The sequence below is a fragment of the Dermacentor albipictus genome, chromosome 8, assembly GCF_038994185.2.
Source record: "Dermacentor albipictus isolate Rhodes 1998 colony chromosome 8, USDA_Dalb.pri_finalv2, whole genome shotgun sequence".
NCBI lineage: Eukaryota > Metazoa > Arthropoda > Arachnida > Ixodida > Ixodidae > Dermacentor > Dermacentor albipictus.
In genome coordinates this window covers 112,477,278-112,489,612 of record NC_091828.1, presented here as the reverse complement: position 1 = coordinate 112,489,612, position 12,335 = coordinate 112,477,278, and the positions used below count along the sequence as shown (strand labels likewise).

At 50.3% G+C, this 12,335-nt stretch overlaps 1 protein-coding gene and 1 non-coding gene across 16 annotated transcripts in view; both read right to left on the bottom strand.

Annotated features, from left to right (window-relative positions):
• The window catches only part of LOC139049040 (endothelin-converting enzyme 1-like), a 70,712-nt gene that overhangs the window by 15,075 nt on the left and 43,302 nt on the right, over positions 1-12,335 (bottom strand). For 3 of the 15 annotated variants that reach the window (XM_070524128.1, XM_070524129.1, XM_070524131.1), the window contains 3 exons: positions 8,559-8,626; positions 5,773-5,861; positions 1,359-1,476 (listed from right to left, as the gene is read on the bottom strand). In XM_070524128.1, the coding sequence (XP_070380229.1) occupies positions 1,359-1,476; positions 5,773-5,861; positions 8,559-8,626 (275 nt within the window). The remainder of the gene's footprint in view (positions 1-1,358; positions 1,477-5,772; positions 5,862-8,558; positions 8,627-12,335) is intronic. The other 12 variants (XM_070524133.1, XM_070524138.1, XM_070524130.1 and 9 more) reach the window with 5 other exon arrangements.
• TRNAP-CGG (transfer RNA proline (anticodon CGG)) lies at positions 6,072-6,146 on the bottom strand. Its single transcript has one exon. It is a non-coding gene; the product is annotated as a tRNA-Pro (tRNA).

The following is a 12,335-nucleotide window of genomic DNA, read 5'->3' as shown; positions in this document are numbered from 1 at the left end:
TGCGGATTGCAGACACGAACAACTTCGAAAGCGCCTAATATGCATACAGTACAGCCGCGACCATTCGAGCTTGTTAACCACTCATTTACAATTTGACGATTGCAGCGCAACTTTCAGCTGCACAGGAAGACCGATCCTCGATGGACGGCGCACCCGCCGTGGTTGCTCAGTAACTATGGTGTTGGGCTGCTGAGCACGAGGTCGCGGGATCGAATCCCGGCCACGGCGGCCGCATTTCGATGGAGGCGAAATGCGAAAACACCCGTGTACTTAGATTTAGGTGCACGTTAAAGAACCCCAGGTGGTCGAAATTTCCGGAGTCCTCCACTACGGCGTGCCTCATAATCAGAAAGTGGTTTTGGCACGCAAAACCCCATAATTATTATGGACGGCGCCGCGCGTAGAACACGTGAGCTGTTGCCATGCAGTCGAAGTCATTTCTTTAAATTTATATTTGAAAAAAAAGCAGACTCGCGTGCGGAAGGCAAAGCGCTTTGGGGGTCGGACCGGCGATTCCGCGTTTTCTTGAATCTCACGGAGAAATATTATGACTGAAGTTATGCGAAGAAACTGAGTAACTAGGAAGTTTGAGCAAGAAAGAACCACGAGATCACAGTATATATCTATTGACTGGCTGATGATGTTTTGGTCTAACAAGGTTACCACGTATGTCGACATCTTACACGTAATATATGCCTAAAAAACGTGCATGTGCGCAAAGTTTTACTTGCGACAGCAAATCAGTGTCTATGGCTAATCGAACAACAACAACAACAACAACAACAACAACAACAACAACAACAACAACAACAACAACAACAACAACAACAACAACAACAACAACAACAACAACAACAACAACAACAACAACAACAACAACAACAACAACAACAACAACAACAGAAAAGGTCAGGAAATGACTCTACAGGTTGTGCGCTGAAATATCGTAGTGGACAGCTAGCAATCATTCGTCTAGCGCACGCATGATGCCATCATAACACCATGACGAAGCAACCTCAGGGACTTCATCAAAACGCCTTGTGCCTGCGCAACGCGAGCTCTAATTCGTCGTCTTCGAGCACCCGACTCGCCGATTGGTGAGTTATAGCAGAGAGTTTTAACCCCCGTAGTCTAAGAGGTTCCTCCACTCAACACTTCCCCTCGACTCAAGAACAGTAGAGATCAGCGCCACCCCTGGACCCATAATCGGTCGCTGCGTTTCGCGCTCATCCACGCGTTGATTCGCGAGAAGTCTAGCGTCTTCGTCAGCCGAGTGGCAGCTAGACATTGCTGCGGTGACAGCGACAACGCAAAGGCAGTCTTGAGGTTTATGCATGGGCTACCTTTGTGAAAATTACCTCCCTCGGGTGCTGATATCGTGACACGCATTGCCGACGACTGACCCACCTTGTAGAGCACGTGCACGGCCGCGATCTCTGCGATGGTCTCGTATCGCTCCACGGGTTCTTTGGCAATCTGCACCAAAAAGAGGCCACAGTACCGACCGAATGCGCTGTTCCAGAGACCGCACACGTGTGAAGTCCGCTCGGCGAACTACCGACGCCACATAAAGCCTAACCTCCGTATTAGGAAATGCGTATTACCTCGAAGCCCATGCTGGACTTGGTCAAATGAACGCCTGAAATGAAAGGGCCTATGAGGAAAGGTCATGAGCATCTTCGGCACGTTCACGCCAGGCGTTATGCAGACCAAGGCGAGCATGGGTAAATACGGTGGTACGGTACATAGAGCGATTAACTATCGGAGTCCAAACGACAAGGTTTGTCCGGCGGCGACTGCCAGACGACCGGCGTCAAAAAAGTTCCCGCTGACCGCCGATGTAAGGACGGGGGTGTATTTTGAAAAGTCCACCAACTAAACCATCCATTGAGGTCACAGCTGAGGTTGGCGCAGTACCAGCGAGAAGAGAACTGGCTGGAGGCCCCCGTCTCCTAGTTGGTACCACACACCCCCTACTCGGCACTTCAGCAGTAGCCCGAATGGACAGTTCACTAGGTGGACTCTTACAAACCGCGCCCCATCCTCCTGGCCTGGCCAGATTGCTTTAGTGTGTCCGGTATTCCGGTAAACGCAGATGGACTGGACGTTTTGCTGGATGGGCAGAGGTACGAACGTGAGCGGCCGGAGTGGTGCAGCCACCTGGTGTCGCAGAGCTCAACCAGACAAACACTCAGCTAATATTACCACGGAGGAACGAAAATACTATGAGGGAGTGTCACGCATTCCACTAGCCTCGGCAAGCCAACCTCCTCTGACGCCGCCCCTCCCGCTACCCGGGGCCTTGTGCGCGGTGCATTTTTGCGTAGGAATGGGCCCAGATTGTTGCCAGACCATTCGAGATCGTTTGGTACGCGGTAGCTTTTAGTGGCACCTGCGGTTTCAGGCACGGAGGCAAATAGGAAGTGGTGGTTTTCTGCTACCAAGCACTTCGTCGTATGCTTCAAATGCGTTGCCTTGAAACGTGGAGAAAAACTGGGCCCCCATGACGGCAGAATTTTCAAAGCGTCAACTGCGCTTACAAGCGCGGTTAGCGGAGTTGCCAGCGCTCTCGCCTCGAAACCGAATTCCCGAGCGCGGTATGTTGTTTTCGTCAAGTCAGCTGTTGCGCACCTTAAACTGTGGTGCGTATTTTCTTGCAAATTTTTGTCCCGCTGTCTTGCACCTAGGAAGAGACGAGACGTTTTGCGGTATATCTGTTTGTCGCGTTTTCGCTTACTGAAAGGTTCTGCTGTGCGTTTTTAGTTGTGAGCGAATTAAATAGCATTAGCCTGCACTCTGAACGCAAGGTCGTCGCCTTTCCTTCCGAGTTACGTGCTCTATCTTGTAAGATTGTGTGGTGCTGCGTCATTACGCTGTTGAGACGCGCCTGTTGAATCCTCGCCGGTCGGCTGAGAGGCCGAGTACTTTGAGCAGAACGACAGGGTCGACTGGGACCCTCTGTCTTAAAAATGGGCTGGCATGACATTAAATAGGTTCAGGGCCCTCGAGGCTCCCCATTCCATCATTGGGCACAAGAAAGGTCGAATTTTTTTTCCCGCAAGAAAGCAGTCGTTGCGGACTCTCGGTTAATCGTCTGCACATGTCTGTGGAGGCGAAAGGCGTCATTCTTTCCCAGAAGACGTCCACAAACGCAACGTATCGCGGTCATGAAGGGTGGCTCGGTCGCCTGCACGCATTGAAGGGCGAAATGTTTCGTCGTATTTCCGAAACCGTCGACGCCAAACGCTATCAGACGCCCTTAATTGAGGAGGTCCTCGCGGATTGTTTGGCACAATGCCGGTTATCCGACGCCTTCGTTCGCCACAGCTTTGGCACCTGTCTGCGCTCATGGTTATATTGCGCTCAGTTCTACACAGACGATACGAAGGAAGGACAGGACGTGGACGGACGTGGCGCAATACTCGAAATAACACTTAGTAAAGCATACTCGAAATAACATTTAGTAAAGCGCTACGTCCGTCCACGTCCTGTCTTTCCTTAACATCGTCTGTGTAAAACTGAGCGCAATATAACCATGAACATTCACCAACTAGTTGCGCTACGTCCGTCCACGTCCTGTTTTTCCTTATTATCGTCTGTGTAAAACTGAGCGGAATATAACCATGAATGTTCACCAACTAGTTGCGCTACGTCCGTCCACGTCCTGTCCTTCCTTAATATCGTCTGTGTAAAACTGAGCGCAATATAACCATGAACGTTCACCAACTAGTTGCGCTACGTCCGTCCACGTCCTGTCCTTCCTTAATATCGTCTGTGTAAAACTGAGCGCAATATAACCATGAATGTTCACCTACTAGTTGCGCTACGTCCGTCCACGTCCTGTCCTTCCTTAATATCGTCTGTGTAAAACTGAGCGCAATATAACCATGAACGTTCACCAACTAGTTGCGCTACGTCCGTCCACGTCCTGTCCTTCCTTAATATCGTCTGTGTAAAACTGAGCGCAATATAACCATGAACGTTCACCAACTAGTTGCGCTACGTCCGTCCACGTCCTTTCCTTCCTTAATATCGTCTGTGTAAAACTGAGCGATATAACCATGAACGTTCACCAACTAGTTGCGCTACGTCCGTCCACGTCCTGTCCTTCCTCATTATCGTCTGTGTAAAACTGAGCGCAATATAACCATGAACGTTCACCAACTAGTTGCGCTACGTCCGTCCACGTCCTGTCCTTCCTTAATATCGTCTGTGTAAAACTGAGCGCAATATAACCATGAACGTTCACCAACTAGTTGCGCTACGTCCGTCCACGTCCTGTCCTTCCTTAATATCGTCTGTGTAAAACTGAGCGCAATATAACCATGAACGTTCACCAACTAGTTGCGCTACGTCCGTCCACGTCCTGTCCTTCCTTAATATCGTCTGTGTAAAACTGAGCGCAATATAACCATGAACGTTCACCAACTAGTTGCGCTACGTCCGTCCACGTCCTTTCCTTCCTTAATATCGTCTGTGTAAAACTGAGCGCAATATAACCATGAACGTTCACCAACTAGTTGCGCTACGTCCGTCCACGTCCTGTCTTTCCTCAATATCGTCTGTGTAAAACTGAGCGCAATATAACCATGAACGTTCACCAACTAGTTGCGCTACGTCCGTCCACGTCCTGTCCTTCCTTAATATCGTCTGTGTAAAACTGAGCGCAATATAACCATGAATGTTCACCTACTAGTTGCGCTACGTCCGTCCACGTCCTGTCCTTCCTTAATATCGTCTGTGTAAAACTGAGCGCAATATAACCATGAACGTTCACCAACTAGTTGCGCTACGTCCGTCCACGTCCTGTCCTTCCTTAATATCGTCTGTGTAAAACTGAGCGCAATATAACCATGAACGTTCACCAACTAGTTGCGCTACGTCCGTCCACGTCCTGTCCTTCCTTAATATCGTCTGTGTAAAACTGAGCGCAATATAACCATGAACGTTCACCAACTAGTTGCGCTACGTCCGTCCACGTCCTTTCCTTCCTTAATATCGTCTGTGTAAAACTGAGCGCAATATAACCATGAACGTTCACCAACTAGTTGCGCTACGTCCGTCCACGTCCTGTCCTTCCTCATTATCGTCTGTGTAAAACTGAGCGCAATATAACCATGAACGTTCACCAACTAGCCCCCTTCATTGCTTTACTAAAACCTGTCTGCGGCGAGCCGCGTTAGCGCAACGTATGGTGGTTCGGTGCGTTAGCTGACCGACATAGCCCAGACACGACTGCTTCACACGCTTGAATACCTGCACTACCCTCTGCGTGCGTTTGCCACGCCTGCTGTGTGCGCGTATTCCGAACCCCTAGACCCCCCCCCCCCCCCCCGCAGCAGACGCAACCAAAGTGAGCCAACTAAATCTACTGATTGCCTGTCACGTGAGGGCCTATTTCCCATCTTTCCACTCCTCTAAATTTTTTTTATGACTAGGCTTCAACATTGTCACGCGACGATGTTTCCTAGTCTTTTCCTTCCTCCAAGAATATTACAGTAACCAACAGTATTCTTTTTTCGCTGCTGGTCTAAACTTTCGCAGCGGCGTAACTGTGTCACGATCCACAGCTGCCGAAAAAATCTACACCAGCAGCGAAGTAGAACACACTTGGTTGATGCAGTACTAGCTCTGTGCTTGTCTCGTTCAACTCTGTGCCACCAGGTGGCACTACCTGTCACGCCGCTCACGTTTACGCCTCCCGCCCATACGGCAAAACAGACACAATTCGTTGGACATACGGGCACATTGTCACAGTCGGACAGCGGTCACCTGGTATATCTGCTCGATGTCCTGCACGCAGTCTTCGAGCGCCTGGTAGGCAGCTTCAGTGGCGCTGCCCTTGCCCACCCACCACTGGGCTGCGATATGGACGCGCGTGTGGGTCAACTGCTCAGCCAATAAGCGGTTAACTTTCATCTCATAGAACAGCTTCGGAGCAGGCTGAACGGTTTCATAATTCCCATCTATGAATGAAGGGAAAATCAGACATCCACCCGTTCGTAGCAATTGCTACAAAGGAGACCCATACGGATTCCTTGAAAGAAAGGCCTCATAGTTGAAGAAAAATTCGTCCTGGTCCGGGACTCGAACCCGGGACCACCGCTTTTCCGGGGCAGCCGCTCTACCATCTGAGCTAACCAGGCGGCTAGCAGATGGCAGGGCGAAGTCGAATTTGTCGACAACACAAAGCAAAGGCAAGAGTTTGACGTAGTAGTTCTGCGGAAACCCGCAAGGTGGAGAGAAGCAATGAATGAAGGGAAAATCAGACATCCACCCGTTCGAAGCAATTGCTACAAAGGAGACCCATACGGATTCCTTGAAAGAAAGGCCTCATAGTTGCAGAAAAATTCGTCCTAGTCCGGGACTCGAACCCGGGACCACCGCCTTTCCGGGGCAGCCGCTCTACCATCTGAGCTAACCAGGCGGCTAGCAGATGGCAGGGCGAAGTCGAATTTGTCGACAACACAAAGCAAAGGCAAGAGTTTGACGTAGTAGTTCTGCGGAAACCCGCAAGGTGGAGAGAAGCAATGAATGAAGGGAAAATCAGACATCCACCCGTTCGTAGCAATTGCTACAAAGGAGACCCATACGGATTCCTTGAAAGAAAGGCCTCATAGTTGAAGAAAAATTCGAAATAGTATATGACGAGAACCTGTTGCGATAACTTCAACGTGTCGTCATTCCTGCCTATGGTATATGAAGTCAGAGAAAGTCACTTATTTAAAGGCTCTGGTCTATTCATGCGAGCTATGGTCTATTCCATGCGAGCTTTAGACCCACACGCACACGCACGCACACGGGGCAATCGCAGCCGATACAGATCCTCTGTAATAGCGCATTACTATTGCAGCGTTGACCCGCCGTGGTTGCTCAGTGGCTATGGTGTTGGGCTGCTGAGCACGAGGTCGCGGGATCGGATCCCGGCCACGGCGGCCGCATTTCGATGGGGCCGAAATGCGAAAACACCCGTTTACTTAGATTTCGGCGCACGTTAAAGATCCCCAGGTGCTCCATATTTCCGGAGTGCTCCACTACGGCGGCGTTCCTCATAATCAGAAAGTGGTTTCAGCACATAAAACCCTCTAATTAAATTTAATAATGCAGCGTTAATAAAAATTTCGCCTCTGTTTGCACTTTTAGGTCGATGGCACCGTAATCCCGTTTTCGAACGAATGGGGGCAGGTTTTCCCTGGCACTGTCATTAATGAATGAATGATATGAACCATATACAGCCAAGCCACAATGAAGCCAACGAAAGCATCATGTTCAATCATAGCGAGGGTCTAAAGTCTGACAGCCTTGATGTCTTTAAGTAGCATACGAGAGTGTTTAGTCACGTGCCTGCTATATATATATATATATATATATATATATATATATATATATATATATATATATATATATATATATATATATATATATTGTTTTGAAGTGAAATGATGGTTCTGTCGGAGACATGCCATCGGCGGCGCTGACCACGGGGTAATTGTGGCCAACAAACATGAATTCATAAATTAACTTTTCGACATTTAGTTTCAGCGGGTTCATTGTAGTAAGGACATTGAAGCGAGCTTTCCGTGCAAGCCCTATTGAATTTTGAATCTAGAGAAATGCGATTACCCGCGTAACTGCGGCACTGAAGAGCTTCGGCTGGGAAACTGGGAAGCTGCAGGGAGCGCAAAGCCACGCCCCTCAAAGCGACGTTCTGCTTACGTCACCCAGCGGCGGGCAGTCAGCAGGCTACTACAGCGAGGAGCATGGAACCGATCAAAAAAATTCTGATCACTTCAATTAATCAGAGCGTTTCTAGATGTCGCCACCTTCACTGAATTTCAGATTATGGAGTTTTACGAGCCAAAACCACGATCAGATTGTGGGGCACGACGTAGTGGGGGACTCTGGATTTAATTTGACCACCTTGTTTTGTTTTTTACCGTGCAGCTAAATATATAAGTACACATGAGTTTTCGCACTTCGCAACATTCGAAATGTAGGCCGCGACTACGTGCTTAGCAGAGCAACACCATATCTCCACTAAGCAACCACGAGGGTTGCAATGTGGGCTTGTTGGTAATGCATCTTCAAGGGGCGTATGGTAGCGCGATTCAAAGACGGGACAAGAGAAGACAAAAAGGGACACACACAGCGCTAACTTCCAATACTCTTTATTGTCGAAAACCAGGTCGTACTCATACACTCAGACGACATGAGTCACAGCCACGTGAACAGCTCTGATTGTTAATCTGTTCACGTGGCTGTGACTCATGTTGTCTGAGTGTATAAGTACGACCTGGTCTTTGACAATAAACAGTGTTGGAAGTTAGCGCTGTGTGTGTCCCTTTGTGTTTTCTCTTGTCCCGTCTTTGAATCGCGCTACCATACTCCCCTTGAATAAGCAACCACGCCGGGTAGTCACTGAACTTCGCGTCTACGCGTGCCGGTAGTCCCATGCCCGCGTACGCTAGAACGGCTCCGATTCGCTAAAACTCCCTATCGCCGGATAGGGCGCAGCTATACTCGCTCTTTGGAAGAGCGCGAGCTATCGTTGAGCTTACCGCGGTAGTCGATGGCCTTGAAGAGCTCGCGGAGTAGTTTGAGCCCGTAGACAGGAATGCTGAATGGCCTAGTGAGCGGAGAGTGAAAGCGATGCCGAACTACAGACTAACTACAGAAAAAATGTGAATTTATCGAAAATTTTGTCACACACTGGAATAACCTAAGGCGTTCAGGAATCTACGTTTGTCCCACAGTAGAAACTTTCCGAAGATATTTACAAAGCGGTATTTTTTTTACATATACGCATTACTCAATTAATAATGGATGACTGCGTTTTTTTTTCTCGGAGACATTCAATTTGTGAACTGCGGTGCACACTCGGTCACGCTGCGTCGAGCAGGTGGTCACCGCAAGAGGACGCTGTAGACGGCTCGAAAGCAGAAAATTTCAGAAAATTTGTTTGTAGGAGTTCATTGCGTTTTCTCTCTTTTGTTGTTTAACCTAGGTAGGACATTAGGCAGTATAATAGCAAGAGCTTGGTGGCGCAACCCACGTTCCAAAGAAGACGCTTATAACATTCATCCATCGATCCATCCGTCCGCCCGTCCGTCCGTCCGACCGTCCGTCCGTCCGTCCGTCCGTCCATCCATCCATCCATCCATCCATCCATCCATCCATCCATCCATCCATCCATCCCTCCATCCATCCATCCGTCCGTCCGTCCGTCCGTCCGTCCGTCCGTCCGTCCGTCCGTCCGTCCGTCCGTCCGTCCGTCCGTCCGTCCGTCCGTCCGTCCGTCCGTCCGTCCGTCCGTCCGTCCGTCCGTCCGTCCGTCCGTCCGTCCGTCCGTCCGTCCGTCCGTCCGTCCGTCCGTCCGTCCGTCCGTCCGTCCGTCCGTCCGTCCGTCCGTCCGTCCGTCCGTCCGTCCGTCCGTCCGTCCGTCCGTCCGTCCGTCCGTCCGTCCGTCCGTCCGTCCGTCCGTCCGTCCGTCCGTCCGTCCGTCCGTCCGTCCGTCCGTCCGTCCGTCCGTCCGTCCGTCCGTCCGTCCGTCCGTCCGTCCGTCCGTCCGTCCGTCCGTCCGTCCGTCCGTCCGTCCGTCCGTCCGTCCGTCCGTCCGTCCGTCCGTCCGTCCGTCCGTCCGTCCGTCCGTCCGTCCGTCCGTCCGTCCGTCCGTCCGTCCATCCATCCATCCATCCATCCATCCATCCATCCATCCATCCATCCATCCATCCATCCATCCATCCATCCATCCATCCATCCATCCATCCATCCATCCATCCATCCATCCATCCATCCATCCATCCATCCATCCATCCATCCATCCATCCATCCATCCATCCATCCATCCATCCATCCATCCATCCATCCATCCATCCATCCATCCATCCATCCATCCATCCATCCATCCATCCATCCATCCATCCATCCATCCATCCATCCATCCATCCATCCATCCATCCATCCATCCATCCATCCATCCATCCATCCATCCATCCATCCATCCATCCATCCATCCATCCATCCATCCATCCATCCATCCATCCATCCATCCATCCATCCATCCATCCATCCATCCATCCATCCATCCATCCATCCATCCATCCATCCATCCATCCATCCATCCATCCATCCATCCATCCATCCATCCATCCATCCATCCATCCATCCATCCATCCATCCATCCATCCATCCATCCATCCATCCATCCATCCATCCATCCATCCATCCATCCATCCATCCATCCATCCATCCATCCATCCATCCATCCATCCATCCATCCATCCATCCATCCATCCATCCATCCATCCATCCATCCATCCATCCATCCATCCATCCATCCATCCATCCATCCATCCATCCATCCATCCATCCATCCATCCATCCATCCATCCATCCATCCATCCATCCATCCATCCATCCATCCATCCATCCATCCATCCATCCATCCATCCATCCATCCATCCATCCATCCATCCATCCATCCATCCATCCATCCATCCATCCATCCATCCATCCATCCATCCATCCATCCATCCATCCATCCATCCATCCATCCATCCATCCATCCATCCATCCATCCATCCATCCATCCATCCATCCATCCATCCATCCATCCATCCATCCATCCATCCATCCATCCATCCATCCATCCATCCATCCATCCATCCATCCATCCATCCATCCATCCATCCATCCATCCATCCATCCATCCATCCATCCATCCATCCATCCATCCATCCATCCATCCATCCATCCATCCATCCATCCATCCATCCATCCATCCATCCATCCATCCATCCATCCATCCATCCATCCATCCATCCATCCATCCATCCATCCATCCATCCATCCATCCATCCATCCATCCATCCATCCATCCATCCATCCATCCATCCATCCATCCATCCATCCATCCATCCATCCATCCATCCATCCATCCATCCATCCATCCATCCATCCATCCATCCATCCATCCATCCATCCATCCATCCATCCATCCATCCATCCATCCATCCATCCATCCATCCATCCATCCATCCATCCATCCATCCATCCATCCATCCATCCATCCATCCATCCATCCATCCATCCATCCATCCATCCATCCATCCATCCATCCATCCATCCATCCATCCATCCATCCATCCATCCATCCATCCATCCATCCATCCATCCATCCATCCATCCATCCATCCATCCATCCATCCATCCATCCATCCATCCATCCATCCATCCATCCATCCATCCATCCATCCATCCATCCATCCATCCATCCATCCATCCATCCATCCATCCATCCATCCATCCATCCATCCATCCATCCATCCATCCATCCATCCATCCATCCATCCATCCATCCATCCATCCATCCATCCATCCATCCATCCATCCATCCATCCATCCATCCATCCATCCATCCATCCATCCATCCATCCATCCATCCATCCATCCATCCATCCATCCATCCATCCATCCATCCATCCATCCATCCATCCATCCATCCATCCATCCATCCATCCATCCATCCATCCATCCATCCATCCATCCATCCATCCATCCATCCATCCATCCATCCATCCATCCATCCATCCATCCATCCATCCATCCATCCATCCATCCATCCATCCATCCATCCATCCATCCATCCATCCATCCATCCATCCATCCATCCATCCATCCATCCATCCATCCATCCATCCATCCATCCATCCATCCATCCATCCATCCATCCATCCATCCATCCATCCATCCATCCATCCATCCATCCATCCATCCATCCATCCATCCATCCATCCATCCATCCATCCATCCATCCATCCATCCATCCATCCATCCATCCATCCATCCATCCATCCATCCATCCATCCATCCATCCATCCATCCATCCATCCATCCATCCATCCATCCATCCATCCATCCATCCATCCATCCATCCATCCATCCATCCATCCATCCATCCATCCATCCATCCATCCATCCATCCATCCATCCATCCATCCATCCATCCATCCATCCATCCATCCATCCATCCATCCATCCATCCATCCATCCATCCATCCATCCATCCATCCATCCATCCATCCATCCATCCATCCATCCATCCATCCATCCATCCATCCATCCATCCATCCATCCATCCATCCATCCATCCATCCATCCATCCATCCATCCATCCATCCATCCATCCATCCATCCATCCATCCATCCATCCATCCATCCATCCGTCCGATCGTCCGTCCATCCAAGCATCGTACCCCGCAGCACATATCGGGGGATTAAATGCGCGTTACGAGTCGTTTCACGGCACACGAGTGTTCGACGCGGCAACTGCGTGT